The 19,274-nt window shown below is 37.8% G+C and overlaps 7 protein-coding genes across 8 annotated transcripts; 5 read left to right on the plus strand and 2 right to left on the minus strand.

Annotated features, from left to right (window-relative positions):
• Positions 1-312: 312 nt before the first annotated feature.
• On the plus strand, positions 313-1,295 carry LOC132705788 (gamma-aminobutyric acid receptor-associated protein). Its single transcript, XM_060676652.1, has 3 exons — positions 313-511; positions 786-983; positions 1,067-1,295. The coding sequence occupies exons 1-3, from the start codon at positions 422-424 to the stop codon at positions 1,139-1,141; spliced, it is 363 nt and encodes a 120-aa protein (XP_060532635.1). The 5' UTR covers positions 313-421; the 3' UTR covers positions 1,142-1,295.
• A 485-nt stretch (positions 1,296-1,780) lies between these two features.
• LOC132706326 (ATP synthase subunit beta, mitochondrial) lies at positions 1,781-4,714 on the plus strand. The gene is made up of 5 exons (XM_060677600.1): positions 1,781-1,937; positions 2,194-2,345; positions 2,549-2,981; positions 3,643-4,382; positions 4,435-4,714. The coding sequence occupies exons 1-5, from the start codon at positions 1,835-1,837 to the stop codon at positions 4,549-4,551; spliced, it is 1,545 nt and encodes a 514-aa protein (XP_060533583.1). The 5' UTR covers positions 1,781-1,834; the 3' UTR covers positions 4,552-4,714.
• Positions 4,715-5,867: 1,153 nt separating this feature from the next.
• On the plus strand, positions 5,868-9,947 carry LOC132705786 (TAR DNA-binding protein 43-like). Its single transcript, XM_060676649.1, has 7 exons — positions 5,868-6,241; positions 7,129-7,298; positions 7,354-7,494; positions 7,546-7,756; positions 8,842-9,090; positions 9,147-9,356; positions 9,416-9,947. The coding sequence occupies exons 1-7, from the start codon at positions 5,998-6,000 to the stop codon at positions 9,583-9,585; spliced, it is 1,395 nt and encodes a 464-aa protein (XP_060532632.1). The 5' UTR covers positions 5,868-5,997; the 3' UTR covers positions 9,586-9,947.
• A 945-nt stretch (positions 9,948-10,892) lies between these two features.
• LOC132706357 (TAR DNA-binding protein 43-like) lies at positions 10,893-15,217 on the plus strand. Of its 2 annotated transcripts, XR_009619581.1 has the most exons (9): positions 10,893-11,245; positions 11,298-11,467; positions 11,528-11,668; positions 11,752-11,959; positions 12,010-12,276; positions 13,013-13,228; positions 13,276-13,453; positions 14,155-14,226; positions 15,107-15,217. XR_009619581.1 is itself a non-coding variant. In XM_060677641.1 (8 exons), the coding sequence occupies exons 1-7, from the start codon at positions 11,002-11,004 to the stop codon at positions 13,440-13,442; spliced, it is 1,413 nt and encodes a 470-aa protein (XP_060533624.1). In that variant the 5' UTR covers positions 10,893-11,001; the 3' UTR covers positions 13,443-13,453; positions 14,155-15,196. The 2 variants fall into 2 exon arrangements, 1 of the variants encoding a protein (XP_060533624.1); XM_060677641.1 differs by having other exon boundaries at positions 14,155-15,196.
• LOC132706358 (oocyte zinc finger protein XlCOF6-like) lies at positions 14,341-16,921 on the minus strand. Its single transcript, XM_060677642.1, has 7 exons — positions 16,703-16,921; positions 16,434-16,653; positions 16,215-16,382; positions 15,926-16,157; positions 15,710-15,875; positions 15,555-15,647; positions 14,341-15,499 (listed from the first exon to the last, which is right to left on the minus strand). The coding sequence occupies exons 1-7, from the start codon at positions 16,829-16,831 to the stop codon at positions 15,371-15,373; spliced, it is 1,137 nt and encodes a 378-aa protein (XP_060533625.1). The 5' UTR covers positions 16,832-16,921; the 3' UTR covers positions 14,341-15,370.
• A 363-nt stretch (positions 16,922-17,284) lies between these two features.
• LOC132706817 (Golgi SNAP receptor complex member 1) lies at positions 17,285-18,338 on the minus strand. Its single transcript, XM_060678381.1, has 4 exons — positions 18,238-18,338; positions 18,001-18,179; positions 17,704-17,948; positions 17,285-17,649 (listed from the first exon to the last, which is right to left on the minus strand). Exons 1-4 carry the CDS (start codon positions 18,260-18,262, stop codon positions 17,412-17,414), a joined length of 687 nt encoding a protein of 228 aa, XP_060534364.1. The 5' UTR covers positions 18,263-18,338; the 3' UTR covers positions 17,285-17,411.
• Positions 18,239-19,225, plus strand: LOC132706818 (uncharacterized). Its single transcript, XM_060678382.1, has 3 exons — positions 18,239-18,328; positions 18,463-18,764; positions 18,824-19,225. The coding sequence occupies exons 1-3, from the start codon at positions 18,271-18,273 to the stop codon at positions 19,040-19,042; spliced, it is 579 nt and encodes a 192-aa protein (XP_060534365.1). The 5' UTR covers positions 18,239-18,270; the 3' UTR covers positions 19,043-19,225.
• Positions 19,226-19,274: the final 49 nt, after the last annotated feature.

Genomic DNA, 19,274 nt, shown 5'->3' on the forward strand with positions numbered 1-19,274 from the left:
ATTATTGCTCGCAGGTTGCCAAACGTCTGTTATGTGTCCGTGCCTTTAAAGGTGGAGTAAGGCACAGAAAAAAAATATTTTGTTCTATCAACACATGATTGATTTATGAAAAATACGAGTCAATGCAGTAACTATTGTACATTAATAACGCTCAAGTAAAACAACTTAAAAAATCACAGCATATTGCGCGTTTCAAATTTAAACAATAGAATGTGTTTATTTTAGTTAAATTACGACACACAAAAAAAAATTAAATTAATGATAGCAGATGCTTGAGTGACCGGCGCACTGTCGTCCTACCAACAAAATCAATTGTTTTCATAACATAGGAGAACTCGAGCATCGAGGAAACGTCAAAAGTGAATTTACTACGCAGAGAGAGGCAAGCTATTAGAAAATTTTTGGTGTTTACCGGACCAACATGAAGTTTCAATACAAGGAGCAACACCCATTCGAAAAAAGGAAAACTGAGGGCGAGAAAATTAGGAGAAAGTATCCGGACCGCGTTCCCGTAAGTGCATTTTTCGATGCTACCTACTTTGACAAAGAAACCATCCTTGTTGATTGTAAATAAAATGGCAGCTGATAGGATTGATAATAACATTTTTTAAAATTTGTTTGACCTGTTTTGAAAATTGAAAGCGAAATTTCAAAAATGACGTCGGTCTTTTGGCAATTATTTGGTTGTGCGTCGCCAACCGCCCAAGGTCAACGGTGTTCTTAAATATGTTTTTCAATTTTGCGAAACTTGTAAAACAATTTTTAACGCCCTTGTTGTTTTCTAGGTGATTGTAGAAAAGGCTCCGAAAGCACGAATTGGCGATGTGGATAAGAAAAAGTACCTTGTACCATCTGATCTAACAGTTGGCCAGTTTTATTTCTTGATCAGAAAAAGGATCCATCTTAGGCCTGAAGATGCGCTATTCTTTTTTGTAAATAACGTTATTCCACCTACTTCTGCCACTATGGGATCCCTTTATCAGGTAATTTAGCATTTCACAAATTAATCTCTAGTGGTCGGATGACATATTTGTTAATAGTATTATTTTGAACTTTTTGTTTATAGGAGCACCACGAGGAAGATTTCTTCCTGTACATTGCTTATTCTGATGAAAATGTTTATGGCAAATTGGATCTGTAATCGGCTATAAAAATCATTGATCATGAATATGTAATAGAAAATATGTAATACACAAATTATTATAGTATTAAGTTTATGGTTACTTGAGAATTTGAACATATAGGTACATATGTTTTTGCTAATTGGCTGTACCACCCGTTTCTAAGGAAAGGGGGAGAAAACTTTTAAAAAAGAAATATGTTTATTTTGTATATGACTTAATGCTAGTGATGTTTCACATTATTTACCTATTATAAGGATGCCCTGGTTTCTTGTAGTTAGTATTTGCACAGGAGTAAGTTAGTTAAGATATTTAAGTCAGCTGGGCTGAAAATACATATTTTTGGCCCAGCTAAAATTTCGCATCAATTTTGTGAAGATTCTGTAATAAAAATAAAAGTTAGTTCGAAAATCCACCCAGACTTGTGTTATTGTTCCATTCGTTTTTTTTTATAACGATAAATAATAAGAAAGCTGTTAACGTTGATTGCGTACGAGATGATATCCACAAATCTAAAAAACTATCTGCGATGAATGACGTCAGGTGTGTATGTTAATAAGTCAACCGTTGTCAATTGAAACTATGTTTCATTTTTTAATTGTTGGATACCCTGTTGACGTTATGCGCAATACCCCGCGCACGCAGGAAGTAAGTGGGCAACCTAGCGGCAGAAGTTGACAACTCTCTAATCGGCACTTTGTCCCAGGTTGATCATGTTGGGTGCCGTAGGAAGAGCCGTCAGCCTTTTGGCTGGCAAATCAGCCGAAAAAGTCGGTCAGGAATCCCTGAAAGCCGTAGCCTGCTACAATCCGCAAAGTAAGTTGCGCTTTTCTGAGTAAAGCCGGATTTGCTGCTTGGAATAACTTCGGTTTGGATGATAATGGTTACGTAAAGTAGCGCACTTCTATTATGTAAGTGCCAGTTCGGGTGCGAAATTGAAGATCTGGAAGCACTTCGGGAGTAAAGTCGCATGTTTTTTTCATGACGAAGAAAGTATAAAAACCGGTGTTACATAACTATCTGAAAAATTGACATTTTTTACGTATTGGTGATTACTTTTAATTTGTTTCAGATCGAAATTTTGCTGCTAAACCCGGCGGTCAAGCCAAAGGCAAAGTTGTAGCCGTAATTGGTGCCGTAGTTGACGTACAGTTTGAAGATAATTTGCCACCTATTCTCAATGCTTTGGAGGTTTCAAACCGCCAGCCCAGGCTGGTCCTTGAGGTAAGACCTAATTTATTTCTCGTCCAGTTGGCAATCTTCAGGGTTGGAAAGTCGCTTTCTGGTTTTTCAATTAAAACAGCATTGCCATATAATTTTTGTAACAGTCTTGTTCATGTTCTTTGCCCATGAGAAAAATGGCTTGCATTGTTACATACATTTTTTGACGTTTTAACATAATATTAAATATTTTGTTTTTTTATTAGGTTGCCCAACATTTGGGAGAAAATACTGTCCGTACCATCGCTATGGATGGTACTGAAGGTCTAGTCAGAGGACAGGGTGTCCTTGACACCGGCTACCCTATCCGTATCCCAGTGGGAGCTGAAACCCTCGGAAGAATCATGAACGTCATTGGGGAGCCCATTGACGAGAGGGGGCCCATTCCTACCGATAAACTGGCCCCTATCCACGCCGAGGCGCCAGAGTTTGTGGACATGAGTGTCGAACAGGAGATTCTGGTTACTGGTATCAAAGTAGTAGATCTTCTCGCTCCTTATGCCAAGGGAGGTAAAATCGGTCTCTTTGGTGGTGCCGGAGTGGGTAAAACCGTACTGATTATGGAACTTATCAACAATGTCGCCAAAGCTCATGGTGGTTACTCCGTGTTTGCCGGTGTTGGTGAGAGGACCCGTGAAGGTAAGTGTTAGGGGGATTGGTGGAAAAAGCTTAAGGGGCCCACAATGGAGGACTATGAAAATTGCATATAAAAATAATGACATTCTGAGACAGTAAATATAAGTAAACACACAAAAATCTGCTTAAATAGCAATTGATTTAAAGCAAACTCTAAAAATGTACTTGTTTTTCAGAAAAAGTTAAACTTGTTCTCTACGTATCCTGCTTTATTGGGTCCTATTTAGGAACCTTAATTTTTTTTAACAGAACGGACTAGAAGTTTCATAAAAACTGTTACGATAAAATATTACATGCAAAGGGGGTGAGTACCAATTCTCAATAACAATTTCAAAAATCTTAACAGTCACAACCACAAAGTAATGTATCACACAAACAAAAAGAGACGAATTTTAAATATTTTTATGCTACAATCTTTATAGGAATGTCATACTGACGCAGAGCTATATAAAAAACGCCGAAATGGATATTCACCTATATTATTTCTGGGTTCTTTTGATTTTAAGCCATGTAATAGATAGATTCTTTACAAAATGGATCACAAGTATTCTGCACTGTTTGTATTCTTCAAGATAAGCATCTATAGCCCCTTGATCTCTTAAACCTTTGCTGCAGCGCCTTTTACGCTCTCTTCTATCACAAAAAGCGCAACTTTTATTCTCAGGCAACGATTTGTACCACGAAATGATCGAGTCTGGGGTCATTTCCCTAAAGGATAAGACATCGAAGGTAGCGCTGGTCTACGGTCAAATGAACGAGCCCCCAGGCGCGCGCGCTCGCGTCGCCCTGACCGGTCTGACGGTAGCCGAATATTTCCGCGACCAGGAAGGTCAGGACGTGTTGCTTTTCATCGACAACATCTTCAGGTTCACCCAAGCTGGTTCGGAAGTGTCCGCCCTGTTGGGTCGTATTCCATCGGCTGTAGGTTACCAACCCACCTTGGCCACTGACATGGGTAGCATGCAGGAACGAATCACCACGACCAAGAAGGGTTCCATCACCTCCGTGCAGGCCATTTACGTGCCCGCCGACGATTTGACAGATCCGGCCCCTGCCACCACATTCGCTCACTTGGACGCCACCACCGTATTGTCCCGAGCTATAGCCGAATTGGGTATTTATCCCGCAGTGGATCCTCTCGACTCCACCTCCCGTATCATGGACCCCAACATTATCGGGCAGGAGCATTACAACGTGGCGCGTGGCGTACAGAAAATCCTCCAGGACTACAAATCCCTGCAGGATATCATCGCCATCTTGGGTATGGACGAGTTGTCTGAGGACGATAAGTTGACGGTAGCGCGTGCCCGCAAGATCCAACGTTTCCTGTCGCAGCCTTTCCAGGTAGCCGAGGTCTTCACGGGTCACGCCGGTAAATTGGTACCACTGGAAGAAACCATTAAGGTGGGTGTATATGCGGTAAGCGTCGGGATAAGTAACTTGATTGGATTTTCAGGGATTTCAACAAATTTTGGGAGGGGATTATGATCACCTGCCCGAGGTGGCTTTCTACATGGTGGGCCCAATCGAAGAGGTGGTACAGAAAGCTGAAAAATTGGCGGAACAGTCGTAAATCATCTTGTTCATTATCGATTTAGAAAATTCCACTCTATAAGTTGAGGCAATGCCCGAAATCTTACTTTTTGTGAAGTTTTTTTTTATATAACGGGTGTAAGTTGCATTAAACCCTAGGCAGATCATAACATTTGTTGTAAAAATAAAGGAAACACGAATTACCTTGGTCGTTTGATTCTAACCTCCGTTTTAAGGTTTTTATGAAAAGTAAAGTTGATAAAAAATAACACTTTGAAATAGAGCAATGTCGTTATATATGATATTTTTGTCTTTCACGCCTTTGGAAAAAAAAATCTGCAGACATGTATCATTTTCATTTTCATAATCGAAATCAAAATATAAAAGAAAACTGTTTTTCTGAAATATATCACTTATATTTTGCCAAGAAATTTTATAGACTTTACAAAATTTCTCGATTCTTCATGCGTGGGTTCGTGATAGGTCGAAGTTGGTGACGTTTCGCCAATTTATCGTGTTGGCTTCTTCAGAGCTTAACTGAAACTGTTTTCAGTTAACACAACAAATAGAAATACACTAGCTTGTGAAAGATTAATTGGAAAATGGAATTTAGTATAAATAAATTTATTTATTGTTGAGACCAATATATGAACTGGAATAAAAACACTTCTATAAGTAAAAAAAAAAAACAGGGTCAAAATAGACAGGTGAATTTCCGTACGCCCTGGTGTATTTTTTAAAAAATCTACACTAAATAGTACCTTTTGATATGTAGTAGATGTGTGCCAAATTCCATTAAAATATCTAAAAGGGTATTACAGATATTAAAAAACTATTTCTTTCTTGAAAAATTTGCCACCCTATACCTGAAAAGTTAAGACATTTATGGCCTGTGTTCATATGAAGTTTTCTTGTTAAAATCTCCCCCTTTAATTATTGACATTTAATTAGAAAAGACCCTGTATATATAGATTTTCTGTTCATTTACCATTAATAAAAACAATTGAAAGTTATTACGCGTACCGAAGCGATTTTGTTTGAGTTCATATGTCGTAAGCCTCAGTAAGACTTAAAATTCATAAAATCATACCTCCGTATTTATATTTCCGGAGAAAAATTCTAATATTTTTATATTCAAAAAAACATTTAAAACCAAAAGGTAGTCTAAAGTTATTAATTTTTTTCCTTAAAATGCTAAAGCACGGAAAATGGAAATGATTTGGAATAAAATTCCGAGAATCGACCACAATTTTAAGTGAGCAACAAAAAACAGGTGGCTGCACTTCTATAACCCCAACAAATAAATCGGATTCAAACGATTGGCAAGCTTGTTAATCAAATTCATTGTTACTCGAATTTGTAATCAAACGCCATTTTGGATGGTTTAGGCGTGATTTGCCGTTTGTTGTGTGGCGACTTTTTGAACGCAAAAATTTGCCTGGTGAGAGTGTTTGGGCCGTATTGAGCGCTTGTGGTTGTTGTAAGAATGTCGATCGAATATTTGCAAGTGGCTGAAGATGAGGGAGAGGAGCCCATCGAGCTGCCCACAGAAGATGACGGGACTCTTCTATTGAGTACGTTGTCCGCTCAGTTTCCGGGCGCTTCGGGCCTCAAATACCGAAATCCCGAGACTAAGGCTGTGAGGGGAGTGAGATTGACTGACGGGCGGTTGCATCCACCTCCGGATGGTGGATGGGGGTCAAATATTTATTACTGTGTGTTTCCCAAAGGTGAGTAAGAGGTATTTTGTATGCACTTTAGATACGAGAGAGAAGGTATGTATGAAAGATATTAATCGGTCTGGATTATGACGTATGCTGGAGAAATTTTGTGCTAATTTGTGATCAAGTTCGAGTGCTAGTTGGCAATTTCGGTTTGCGTGTTACTGATTGCAATGTTGAGTTTGCAGAACGTAAACCTATAATGTGTCGTTAGCGCCTGACCAGTTCAATATCAACGCGACAAAGCACGAGAAGTCCCATAAATTGTTGTGGCGTTAAAGGTACAGGTATCAGGTTATAATAGTGTATTTTCTTTATTTGATCAAATAATCTTCAGCACAGAATTTCCATACAGAATGTCTTTACTTAAGAATAAATGAAGTTCCCGTTCCTAGTTCCCAGGTTGGATGATCATTGTAAACTTGCTGGAGCTAATAATTCGTGTTATTCAACAGTATTCCAATGTTAAGAAAACACATTCCCTAATCTTTTTTCCAAATCTTGTGGTTTCATAAAACAAAAGGCAAGAGGTTTTTAAAAAAACATTCCATTGGCTTAATGCTGAATAGACAAAATTCAAAGAGTGAAGAAATGGCTATTGCAAATGATGATTTTCCAGCTCCCACTCACGAACTAAGAACACCAATTTCGTTTATAAAAAAAAAATTTGTACTTCATGCTTACGAAATAAAACATTCTTCCCTTTCGGTGCTTCCAAATGTCATCATTTTCTATTTAAGAAATTGTAAAAATATATTTGGTCTTTACCTTTTTTTAAAATTCAGAATAATTCAACTTTTTGGCGACTTCTCTTATTCACCCATTTCTCGAATATGAACCTCGTGAGCCTGAAGTTTTAATCCACCATTAACATAACACATAACGCCTTTATTTAGAAAATAAACGAAAAAGCGATGACACGTTGGAAAACACAACCGCCAAGACAAAACGTATGGAAACCAAACTTCGTTGTACCGATTTGATTGTTTTGGGCCTGCCTTGGAAAACTACTGAGCAAGATTTAAGAGAATACTTTGAGACGTTTGGTGAAGTGCTCATGGCACAGGTATCTTAAAATCAATCTGTACCGTTACGAATTGTTAAAACCTGCCGCTTATTAGGTTAAAAAAGACCCTAAAACCGGACAGTCAAAAGGTTTCGGGTTCATAAGATTCGCTGCCTATGAATCGCAGATGCGGGTACTGGCTAAAAGGCATATGATCGATGGACGCTGGTGTGACGTCAAATTACCCAATTCGAAGGCAACTATCTTTTAAAGTTTTATCGGGGTTTGGTTTATCTGGTGTTTTTAGGAGGGATTGGTTCAGCAGGCACCATTAGGTAAGGTATTCGTGGGACGCTGCACGGAAGAATTGACGGCGGAAGATTTGCGGGATTATTTCGGAAAGTACGGCGAAGTGACAGATGTATTTATACCCAAACCATTTAGGGCGTTTAGTTTTGTAACGTTTCTGGACCCGGACGTCGCTCAGAGTCTCTGCGGCGAAGACCACATCATTAAAGGTGCGATTGCAACTTTTTAGAGCCTTCTGTCAAAAAATGAAACTTTTTTTTCTGTCACAAAATTAATCAGAAATTTTTTAAAATTTTCCAAAAAATTGAAAACTCGTAGGAGAATCCCATTGTGTAAATTATTAATATTGATTAACTTATTTATTATAAATTTATTATAAATTTTAAAATAAAGCTTAAAAGCTTAAAAAACAATATAAACACAATAAAAAGTAACAAGTTATTATTTGTACTCAGTATTCTTTTGTAACCATTGTTTTTACTTACAAGAACTAAAATTAAATTTGTTTTATTTATTCTATCGCTTTGGTTCAACTTTTCCCAGTTAAAGCCTGAGTGGGTTAAAAAGTACAATTAGCAACTATCAACTAGGAAATTTAGGAATTTAATGTTCATAAAAATTAATAAACAATTAAAGACAAGGACAGTTTGATAGGCATAAGAATTACTATATGCATAGATTTGTTCCAACACACAGATTGAGGATGTCAACTAGTTCATAATTAATCCGGAATTTAATGCTTTGTTAGAACAGTGTTATACCTGAAAGGTCAAGAGCACAATGGGATAACCTGTTCCAAATGAATGTGTTTAGGATATTTTGGTATTTTTATAAGGTACAAATATGATCGCCTAATCTAAAAGATTAATTTTTTCACCCAACGATGTAAACATATTTTATAAAGCTTCCAAGAATCTGAGACTCTAAACAATAAAATTATAACAATTTAAAAGACAATAACCATAATACTTGATCAGAGACAATACTTTCCAGAACAGAACCCAGAACTTTACATTAATTAATTAACATTAATTTGCTAATGCACATATTCAGCGTAATTTAAAATTAGTTCTCTAGTGAAACTAACCCGATGTCAACCATGTTGTCAGTTTTCATCTAAATCTTCCTCTTCTGCCTTATTTTATCATGTCTACAGCCAGTTGCTATTAATCATCTGTACAATTGTCTTTTTAACGAACAATTTAAAATAGAAAGTTGGGCCACTCTTATTGGAGTTTTGTCAATCCCTCTATGCGTTTTCATTGCTTTGAATAAAATAAGTTGTGACGACCAGGCGTGTCTGTACATGTGTCGAACGCTGCTCCAAAGTCCGAAAACCGCTCGGCAAAGTACGGCAACGACCCACGTAATGGGTTTGGCGGTCAGGGAGGCTCTAATAGGGGCGGAGGTCCGAACGGCCCCGACGGTTCTAGCAACATGTACCCCCAAAGGTACAACGGACCGCCGGGTCCGAACCAGGGCAGTTGGGGCAATCAGGGAGGCCCAAGGGGTAATATTGATATGCCCAACTTGCAGGCATTGGGTAAGCTAAGTAATTTTAATTAATGGCGACTAAACCCTCCTTCGGTCTTGGCATAGGTATTACCGGCCAAGGTCAGCAGAATAGTAACCAAGGTGGATACAACCCGCTGGGTCTGGGTTTAAATTTGGGCGCGTTGCCAATGAACCCCGCGCTGGTCGCGGCGGCACTCAATCAAGCTGGCTGGGGCCTCATCGGCAACCTCCAGAATCAATCGGAACCAAATTTTAATCAGGGGTTTCGAAACGGTCCGAATAACAACAGTAACGGTGAGTGTTCCCCCCACTCCCGTCCTACAGATGCGGTTTGCTTATTTTGTGTCTATTAGGTAATAACCCGGGTGGAGTTAACAGCCAAGGAGGGGGCAGCGGGGCCCCAGGTTTTCTCAATTGGATGTCCCAAGGCGGCGGCGCACCCAACAACCAGGACGGCAGTCAGTGGCCCTCTAGACCGCCCCCTAACCAAAGTCAAGACAAGGCATTTCTCAAATACGATTAAAATTAGGAATTAAATCAAAATGTAGTACAATAAGGTACTAATAAGCATTTCCTTGTTTTATCCTATCAACTGGATGCCAATCACGGTTGCAAGGTGATTGAACAAGTGGGTTGTGGGGTGCAAAGGCAAAGGTAGTCATAGACTACTTTTTATGAGCAACTTTTTCCCAAAACTCACTACTGGTACTTTTTAGACTTGTCTAGAGCATCATTTCGATTTTATTTATTGTAAGAGATATGAGAATTGTGTTTTTCTTTGTACATAAATAAACGAATGTAAGTCGGTCGAAGGTAAACCAAGCGTGGTGGAGTTTTACTTAAAAACTATTTACAATATGTAATAAACATAATAAATTAATTGAATTTTTTGTTTTCATTTATTCCCGGCTTGAGTAAAAATCCTTAGGTATACCAGTTTCTAAAACATAGTTGTGACGTAATTATAATGGAGGTTCTGTAGTAACAACGGCTGTATATTTCTATTCACTGAAGCAATTTTATTTGGGGCAATAATGAAACGAGAAGAGGTTCATTCATTTATTTTGCACAAATGTTCTTGAAGCCTTCGAATTTTTTTTTTGTTAATTTCTAGCATTGCAACGATTTCCATACTATGCTATAAAATATTTATAGTATGTTGTCTCGTAGCTTTCTTCATATAAAAAAACTCTATTAAATAGATAGTTTAAGTTCTTAATAAGCACGCTTTTCGACACATGAAAGTAAATATTAAATAATTGTTTATGTTAATATATTAATTTATATATTAATAAAGTTTAATTATTCCACTACATTTCATTGTATGTCGCGACCCATATAGCTGTTAGGCTGGCTCTAAAATGGTAAAAACAGATGCATCTCTAGCGACTCTATTTTCCACGCATTCGTCGAAATTTCACCCACTAACCTGCACTTTGCGTTATTTTCAGCGACCTTCACAGACTTAGCTCATTTTTCTAGAACATTTTATGAGATCTGAGCATATTTCAAGAAAATACAGCCATAAAAATGTTACATTTAATTCGAAATCTGCCCAATTGACAAACTGTCAGCGGTCATATTGGTTATTGAACGCTAAGAGGTCTTATTGGCTGACAAGGACATTTCAAATGATCGCACATGCGCAAATTAAATGACCAATCTCAATATATTTTTCATCGTCGCTTCAATTTGTTTTTATTATCAGCATAAACTTGGTTTGTATATTTTTAGTACCTATGTGTTGCCACCACACCATCCTTGAACATTTTAATTTTCGATTTATGACGTCATCTGACTTTCAAAACCTCATGCGCCAAAATGCGTTGCTGTTGGCAACGTGGCCTCGGCCATTTTGACGTTTGACCTAACATATCCGTCAAAACAAACGGCCCCAGCCTGGATCTCGTGCGAAAGTTTGAGTGGTTGGCCTGAGAAAATGTCTATCGAGTACCTGCAGGTGGCTGAAGATGAGGGCGAGGAGCCTATCGAGTTGCCCACCGAAGACGACGGCACGTTACTCATTAGCACGCTGTCGGCCCAATTCCCGGGCGCCTCGGGTCTCAAATACAGAAACCCCGAAAATAAGGCTGCCAGGGGAGTGAGGCTGAGCGACGGGCGGTTGCACCCGCCCCCCGACGGGGGCTGGGGATCGAATATTTACTACTGCGTTTTCCCTAAAGGTTAGGAGACTGCAGCAGTATTTCAATTTAAAATTATGAATTGTTTTTCTAGAAAATAAACGTAAAAGCGACGACAACTTGGAAAATTCGACAGCCAAAACGAAACGGATCGAAACGAAACTCCGTTGCACCGATCTTATAGTGTTAGGCCTTCCGTGGAAGACGACAGAACAAAACTTGCGAGAGTACTTTGAATCATTTGGTGAGGTGCTAATGGCGCAAGTAAATTAAATTCACTAGAAACATTATGTACAATAATGTAAAGAGAGCGTTGCATTTTAGGTTAAAAAAGACCCGAAAACGGGCCAATCCAAAGGATTTGGTTTTATTCGGTTCGCATCTTACGAGTCTCAGATGAGAGTTTTAGCACAGAGACACATGATCGATGGCAGATGGTGCGACGTCAAAGTACCGAATTCGAAAGTACGTCGACACTTAAAATTTGTATTTTAATTTATTTTATTGTTGATTATGTAAAATTAGCCTCCTTTGTTGGTTTATTTTAGGAAGGTTATGTGCAGCAAGTACCTTGCAAAGTCTTTATTGGGCGGTGCACGGAAGACATAACCGTCGACGATTTGAGGGAATATTTTGGCAAATTTGGAGAAGTGACCGACGTTTTTATTCCTAAACCCTTTCGCGCTTTTAGTTTTGTAACGTTTCTGGACCCTGAAGTGGCGCAGAGCCTCTGCGGGGAGGATCACATAATCAAAGGTATCCAAAATCACCTTTAACAATGTCGCGTTACAATTTACAAATCGTAGGCGTTTCTGTGCACGTGTCGAATGCCGCTCCTAAGCAGGATAACCGTCTGAAGCAATCGGGATATGATTCGCGTAATGGATATGAAGGTAGAGGTGGCGGGTATAACCGAAACAGTGGGATGGGAGGGTCTGGGATGGACGGATCGGGAACGTATGCTTCCCAAAGGTATAACGGGCCGCCGGGCTTGCCAGGGCCCAGTCAAGGAAACTGGGGCAACCAGGGCGGTTCGAGGGGCAGTCTCGAAATGCCAAACCTACAAACTTTAGGTGAGTTTTTGAATCAGTCATTTATTTTTATGGGCAGAATCACACAGACATTTTTCTTAATTTGAAAAAGACTTGATTTTTACAATAAAGGGTAACCAACATCAAGCATCATTTTTTTCCTATTACAGGTAAAATCGTAAAGAAATTTGGCGATATGTCTTATCTTCTGTGACTTCTTGTGAAAAATAATTCTAAACTTTTACCAGTAATCATCAATTAAGTAATCTTCCAGGTGATGTTTTTTTTTTCCCAGTGGTCCCTTGAAATTGCTTGTGTTGGGGTCAATTTAGCGGGGTGGGCAAGGTGGCAGAAGATTTAAATCCAGCGCACATAACTTTTTTTTTTTCCTTTTTTTTTTATAGGCCATAGCGGACGAAATAGTTGGTATAGGTCCGATTACTGACCAACTGACCTAGTTAAATGAGAAGAGAATGTGTGGGATTTTCGACCAAATAAAAAAAAAGTTATATTCACATCCTTCCTGGCGAAATGTTACTGTTTTTCTTTTACTCTTTTTCTATTTTCGTCTGTAAACTCTGGATTGGTGTTTTCTTTGTTTTCTCTGTACAATGAATAAAAACGAATGCGTGATTATTATGTTTTATTTGTGGGAAGTTCAATGAGGAAAGTTATCGAGGTCTGAATGCTGGTGAATCGAATTAAAACGGGGGGTGGGGTAGGGGGCGGATTATGGGGCTGTTATCGCATATTAAACCGCATTCCTTGCCAATTTTAGGTATTTCGGGGCAAGGCCAACCAAATAACAATCAAGGCAGCTGCAACCCCATGGGTTTGGGCTTGAATTTGGGCGGGCTACCTGTCAATCCTGCTCTGGTGGCGGCCGCCTTGAACCAAGCGAGCTGGGGCCTCATTAACAATCTACAGAACCAATCCGAGCCCAATTTCAACCAGAATTTCAGCAACGGACCGCCGGGCAACAATAACGGCAACGGTAAGGTGACAATATGTAAGGGGCGGTTCTGACGGCATTCGCGACAGGCGGTCTCGGCAATAGGGGGAATCCCAACGGGGGCGGCAGCGGGCAGGGTCCCGGATTTTTGAACTGGATGCCTCAGGGAACGGGCGGCGCCAGTCAGGACGGCGGTCAGTGGCCGGCCAGGCCCAAACACGAGAAGAACTTTGCGCAGTATGAGTCTGGCTTTTAATGTGTTCACGGGTGAGTTTACTCTTTTTTTTTAACTCCGGGGAAAAGTCTGATTCAGTTTATAATCTTGGACAAATATTCGGTGTTTTTTTTAAGCTATGGATTTGAAAAACATTTAATATTTGACCTTTGTGGATCCGTTGGGGGGTTAGATTTAGGTTAAAATTATTTAAAATTTGTCGTAAAAATTGAAGTATTTTTAATTAATTTAATTTAATTAATTGAATACATAATTAAAATTTGTCGTAAAAATTAAAATAATTAATTAATTTTAATTTAATTAATTTATTAATTTAATTTTTAATTTGTGTCAACTTGTATCAAAAAGTTTATTATTTTATTGGTACCCCGTCAGCCAAGTTTACTAACTCTTGCCCCACCACAATTTCTTTTTAAATAAAATATTCAGGATGCCCCTTATTCTTTTATTTGAAGATTTATACATTTTTTGGTGTCCAACATTATCCATTGCTTTTTTTTTATTTAAGATTATAGATCCAAAACCCTCAGTTCTACATTTGGTTAAAAATTGTAAAGATTGTGGAAAGTACTAAAATCTTCTTTAATAAATCGAAGTTTGTCAGAATCTAATTTCAATTTAATCGTCTTAGTTTTGCTTAGTTTAAAAATCCGAATATATGTTATTATCATATAAAATTTACTACTTGTTGGCCTGCCTATTAAACGTTTAAGTATTTGGTTTGTTGTTTTAGGCTTTCGTCTATCATTTAATTGCGCTTGCTTAGCACTTGTCAAAAGGATGTGGGAAGAGTATCTAGAAAAAGGTGAAAAATTTTGTTGTATATAGTTTTAGTTTTGTTATGAAAAATGGTCGGATCCCGAGCAAATCCGAAACGATTATTTAATCAAATTATTGCCACTGCTGTTGTCTCGATTGGTTCGCGTCCGACCAATTTTGTATAAGATGTATTTATATTTTATGAGTGTTCTAGATTAAAGGGAATTTGGAAGAATGGAGGTAGTTGTATGTTAGTGGTTTGGTAAATATTTAGGTTTTCTTAGGTGTATATGTCAAGAATCGTAGTAATTCGTTGAAAAATTATACGCGAAAGATTGATTGAAACGTGATTCTTTCCCTATTCAAATTGTGACGTTTGTGAATGGCGTTTTGTGTGGGCTGTACAGCAATTCTGCAAGGCTCTATATCTTGGTACGTATGTTGACTCCAGCCAAAGACACTAAACCACAGGAGGAAGGGATCCAACACTTCACTTTCAGGAATAATTTAACCCGCTTACCTGGCAACACATTTTTCTAGATTTCTAAGGTTTCCCTTGAAGCTGAATTTCAGTTGTCGGGTTTTTAGACGGTTTTTCTAATTTACGTTTTGCTTAACTTGTCACCGCCGAACCAGTCTTGTTTATTGTCAATATTACTTGTGTATTCTGTGGTTCCGGCTGATTGGACATCCTTAATACTGTGGTTAAGTGACTTTTATCCCTACCAATTGATGGTCAAAACTTGCTTTTGTGTGCCGTTTTGAAGTATTTTCTAGTTTATTAAATCGTTAAAAAGTTGAAAAAATATGTTGCCATCAATTGGTTTGCCTTCGCAAATCTTGTTTGAAAGTAATTTTTCTTTCGTTTCGGTGTGGAAAGTCGAAGAATTTGTTTAAGGAAACCTTTACCTCTTTGTTGTATTTAGGCAGCGAATAAGAGAGAGAGATAAAAGAAGGGGGAAAGGAGAAAAGAAAACGCCACCCAATTTAACGAATGAAGATTTATATTAATAAAGTTTTGTTTGTAAAATAAAATGTCTGTAGTTTTTTAACAGGTGTTTTACTTAACCGATATACAAAAATTTTTCAAATAGCAGAAAACATTACCCCACTTTGAAATGTTTTAACTATGAGCTAAAGTCTTGGCTTGATAAACAACTAACCAAAACTAAATACAAGGCACCATTGCGTTAAATAAGGCCGTCAACTTCCACCTTTACGTTGGAACTAATTTCTTCACTCTCCGTAAAGTAATCATCAGAATCGTCAGACAATTGGGATTCGGCTTTGATCACTATCAATTCGGTCTTAATTTCTTCCTAAAACGGGTTACGCCATTGCACAAACGAAAATTGAGGTTACGTACGGTTCAACCTCTTTTATGTCAGGGTCACAAAGGGCAATGTGCTGTTGAAATGCGTTGGCATTAAAGAACCATTTCCTACAGTTGTGACACGTCACCCTTTTCTAAAATATGCCAAGATTTCTCGAAAAGCACGACTTTAACGAATTACCAAATCAAAATCTACCTTTGTTACTGGTGACCCGCAAATAGGCAAGTGCTTTTCTAAAGCGCTTTGCGTGTAGTAACTTCTACCGCACTGGAAACACGTTAGTTTTCTGCTCACGTCGTGAGACATCATGTGAATTTTGAGGTTATATTTTGTCGACAGTATCTTCCCGCATTCCTGACACCTTGTGGAAACATAATCAATACTAATTAAACAACTGGATCTACTATTTACTTGGTTTCTGTGGTGCCGTCTGAATGTGTGCCCATATGCATATTTAAAGCATAACTCTGAGCAAATTTCTTATTGCAAACTGGACACTCGAAGGGCCGCTCTTTCGTGTGCGACCTGAGATGCACTTTGAGAGTGGTTTTGTCCCTACACCTTTTATTACAGAGGTGGCATTCGATAAGAGATAAATGGCTGTAAATGTGCTTTCTCAGATCCTTGATTGTAAAGGTATTATCTTCAAAAAGACATTAAATATAGAAATCAACTATTTTTTTAGAGTTCGTATACTAACTGCACGTGGAGCATACACAGGAGTCACCAAAAGGTCCTTTATGATACACAACATCACGGATACGATTTTTGCAACCTAAACAATCCTGGCATGTATACCTTTTACGATATGAAGACCTTTGCTTAACTCTTTGTTGTAAAGAACATGTAGTACTTTTATCACTCTGTTCTGAAACCTGTCTCTATGGAAGAAATAATGGATGCTATATAATTTTATTACCTTTAATGAATTTGTGATTATTGTTATTGTCACTATGCTGGCTTGAGTGTGTTTCGCTACTTATGAAACTCATTATATCAATTTCCTCTATACAATATTTTCTCGAATAAGACTTCAGTTTTTTCTCGTTTTTAACACACATCCTTTTAAAGTGATAAGCGTCTCTTAAGTATTTTTTGCATTTTCCGCAAATGACCGGATCTGCTACGATCGTCATATTCTAAAAACTGTTTAATAACAAGCAAAACAGAAAAAATCAGATAAATTACCCAATCCGGAAAACAGTATATTAACATTTTTACAATACGTAATCCCTCTTCTGATGCTTCCAGCAAGCTTTTGCAATCTTGCGAGTTCTGTTTCTTTAGACACACACGGCAAACGACGATTGTTGCCATGACTAATTTAAATAAAATTAAAAATTAAACTTAAAAACCTAGTCTTTTAAAACGATTTTACATAAGATATTATTTTAACCTTTGCGACTAAGTCATAGACCGTAGAAATATCTTTCAACACAAATCGCGATGACGTCATAACAATTAAAAGTAAATTTCAATGTTTTGCAAGGAAAGGTTTATTCCATTGGCAATAATATGAAAAAGAATAATCCGAATATTTCGGTGGTCTGTGGATATTTTATAAGTTTGCGGTCAGGTTTTTAGCTCTAAATTATATACGCCGAACGTAATACGTCCTTGAATATCGAAATCGGCAAATTCTTCATTGGCAAATGACAATAATTCTACAATTCTGTCACTTATGTTGCAACATATGACGTCAACTATCGTTATAACGGTATAAACTGCAGAATTCCTAAATAAAATCCTAACGAATACTTGACAAAAAAACTAGATTTTAAGTGAGAAACGATATATTTTTAACAAATATAAATTTAACTTTACCACTTAACCTTAAAATAATTTTTGTCTCTAAAAATATAGGTTAATGAACGTCTTCGAACCTAAACAAACATTTTTAATTAAATGTGTAGCACAGGATTAAAATAGTACAAAACGCGACAACAAAGCCTATAATAATGGAATCTCGCCTTTTTCTAATATTAATTCTACTGATCAGGCTATTTATTATTGGGTACTTATTTGAAATGTCATTGAATCTGGTCTGTAACTTCTTTAGAGTTTGTCTTTGGCCTGTTAAATGCTCTCGAGTCTCCATTGCAATAGCAATCTGCTCATTAACCAAATGATCAGAGCTAAAACCCAATAATATAGAAATTAATTTACAGGAGATAATAGCCATTACACACTTAATAATGTGCTGATTTTCTTTCAGGTATATATCTCTGCGGTTATTAATTCCGTCTGTTCTGTAACTGCTATCACTCGAGCCCCGCAAAAGGTCTTCCCTCTCCCTACGACTTTCATGCTGTGAATTAATCTTCTTAAAATCTCTTGATAAATCAGCTAGAATTTCTCGATGCCTCTGGATAGTGTGAAGCATTGCTCCTCCAGAGACGGGTTGCTCTGATAATCTCTCATTAACTTGAGATAGCTAGAAATATTTTTAAGGAGTAACAATTAAATAAAGTTGTTTTAAAGCAAACTTTGTTGAGCAGTTGTTCAATTTCCGCGGACATGGCCTCGAAAGTATTCTCCTCCGATAAAAGGGGCACCGTATCCGCATGACCACCGTGCGGAGTTTTAATTCCAGCCTCTAGTTTGCTGAATGCTACTAGTTTAAGATCGATCTCGTTTTCGAGATGCCTGGCTTGCTTACGCAAATCTAATGTTAACGTATGCCTCATTATTTCACATTAATGTGCTGACAAATAAATACATACCCGTATAAGATAAAGCAGCTGCCATTTTAAGTGATGGTTTTAATTTGCAGATTTCATTTGTTGACAACACACAGTACACACGCTGGCACTGGTAAGACAACATTCCCATATTATGAAATTAATATTCTCTGAGGTTCTCTGAATACATGGTATTTCTAACCTTACCATTTACATATTCCGTGGTTAACGGTTCAGCTGCCATTTGAAAATTTGCCTTTGTTGTAGGACGGAACCGGTTTTTGTTGGCGGACATGCAGCCGTGTAAAAGCGATTCCTTTAGGTTCCATAGAAATACAGAAGCAACGTCGTCCGGTTCTTCAACAGAAAGTTCAAGCGGTCAGCGTTGTAGAAGGAGGCTTAGAGAAAAATTCGATGAGTCTAGGACTCAAGGGACTAGGGCTGGTGAGAGAAGGGTGCTTTCGGTTCTATCTTTAAATGATAATACTCGACGGGTTTTGAGAAGCAGCGCCGAGAGGTTGAGTAAAACGTTCAATTCTGTTAGAACTACCCTCGGTACACTCTCGCAGGTAAGGAATTGTTATTTAAAACAAAATAGATCAGTACTTTGGAATTTTGTCACTTCTAGCGATTTAAAACATCTACCAAACGGAGGCAGATCCTTCAAGAAGGACCAATGACTCCAAACCCTCAAACGCCTTATAGTTTTTCAAAACAAATATTAGGCAGAACCCCTACCAAACTTTACAGCCCATTTGGTATTGATAGCCCATATAATAATGCGACTACTATAGATAAAGAAAATTTACATCCAAATTCATTGTCTTTAATCAAATTGCGCCAGTAGGGAATTGGGTAAATTGAAATGGTATTGTTAGTTACTTAAGTATTTATTGGAACTGTTTGTGATGTTTTTTATTATGAAAAGCATCTTTATATTCACTTCTAAGTTTCCAATGTATTTATTTTGTTTAGTATGTAATGAAATCAATGGGAGATTAGTACAAGTTTAACTATTGTCTTTTTGAATGGAAAGTGTTAGATTGTGTAAAAAAAATTGGGTTTTTTTCCTGTGAGAT

The sequence above is a fragment of the Cylas formicarius genome, unplaced genomic scaffold (assembly GCF_029955315.1).
Source record: "Cylas formicarius isolate icCylForm1 unplaced genomic scaffold, icCylForm1.1 PGA_scaffold_8__14_contigs__length_24414737, whole genome shotgun sequence".
In the NCBI taxonomy this organism is placed as follows: Eukaryota; Metazoa; Arthropoda; class Insecta; order Coleoptera; family Brentidae; genus Cylas; species Cylas formicarius.

Bases quoted from the DNA above. Each gene is read 5' to 3' on its own strand.
- LOC132706817 (XM_060678381.1), bottom strand. From the start codon at position 18,262: ATGGCAGCTGCTTTATCTTATACGG. The intron at 18,180-18,237 runs GTATGTATTTAT...CGTTAACATTAG, and splicing joins AGCTGCTTTATCTTATACGG to ATTTGCGTAAGCAAGCCAGG. The intron at 17,650-17,703 runs GTGTGTAATGGC...ATTGGGTTTTAG, and splicing joins GAAAATCAGCACATTATTAA to CTCTGATCATTTGGTTAATG.
- LOC132706818 (XM_060678382.1), top strand. From the start codon at position 18,271: ATGGTTTTAATTTGCAGATTTCATTTGTTGACAACACACAGTACACAC. The intron at 18,329-18,462 runs GTAAGACAACAT...CCTTTGTTGTAG, and splicing joins CAGTACACACGCTGGCACTG to GACGGAACCGGTTTTTGTTG. The intron at 18,765-18,823 runs GTAAGGAATTGT...TGTCACTTCTAG, and splicing joins CCCTCGGTACACTCTCGCAG to CGATTTAAAACATCTACCAA.
- LOC132706326 (XM_060677600.1), top strand. From the start codon at position 1,835: ATGTTGGGTGCCGTAGGAAGAGCCGTCAGCCTTTTGGCTGGCAAATCA. The intron at 1,938-2,193 runs GTAAGTTGCGCT...AATTTGTTTCAG, and splicing joins AGCCTGCTACAATCCGCAAA to ATCGAAATTTTGCTGCTAAA. The intron at 2,346-2,548 runs GTAAGACCTAAT...TTTTTTTATTAG, and splicing joins AGCCCAGGCTGGTCCTTGAG to GTTGCCCAACATTTGGGAGA.
- LOC132705786 (XM_060676649.1), top strand. From the start codon at position 5,998: ATGTCGATCGAATATTTGCAAGTGGCTGAAGATGAGGGAGAGGAGCCC. The intron at 7,299-7,353 runs GTATCTTAAAAT...GCCGCTTATTAG, and splicing joins GTGAAGTGCTCATGGCACAG to GTTAAAAAAGACCCTAAAAC. The intron at 7,495-7,545 runs GCAACTATCTTT...TGGTGTTTTTAG, and splicing joins TCAAATTACCCAATTCGAAG to GAGGGATTGGTTCAGCAGGC.
- LOC132706358 (XM_060677642.1), bottom strand. From the start codon at position 16,831: ATGGCAACAATCGTCGTTTGCCGTGTGTGTCTAAAGAAACAGAACTCG. The intron at 16,158-16,214 runs GTTAGTATACGA...GTCTTTTTGAAG, and splicing joins CTGTGTATGCTCCACGTGCA to ATAATACCTTTACAATCAAG. The intron at 15,500-15,554 runs GTTGAACCGTAC...AACCCGTTTTAG, and splicing joins GTGACCCTGACATAAAAGAG to GAAGAAATTAAGACCGAATT.
- LOC132706357 (XM_060677641.1), top strand. From the start codon at position 11,002: ATGTCTATCGAGTACCTGCAGGTGGCTGAAGATGAGGGCGAGGAGCCT. The intron at 11,669-11,751 runs GTACGTCGACAC...GGTTTATTTTAG, and splicing joins TCAAAGTACCGAATTCGAAA to GAAGGTTATGTGCAGCAAGT. The intron at 11,960-12,009 runs GTATCCAAAATC...TACAAATCGTAG, and splicing joins GGAGGATCACATAATCAAAG to GCGTTTCTGTGCACGTGTCG.
- LOC132705788 (XM_060676652.1), top strand. From the start codon at position 422: ATGAAGTTTCAATACAAGGAGCAACACCCATTCGAAAAAAGGAAAACT. The intron at 512-785 runs GTAAGTGCATTT...GTTGTTTTCTAG, and splicing joins AGTATCCGGACCGCGTTCCC to GTGATTGTAGAAAAGGCTCC. The intron at 984-1,066 runs GTAATTTAGCAT...TTTTGTTTATAG, and splicing joins CTATGGGATCCCTTTATCAG to GAGCACCACGAGGAAGATTT.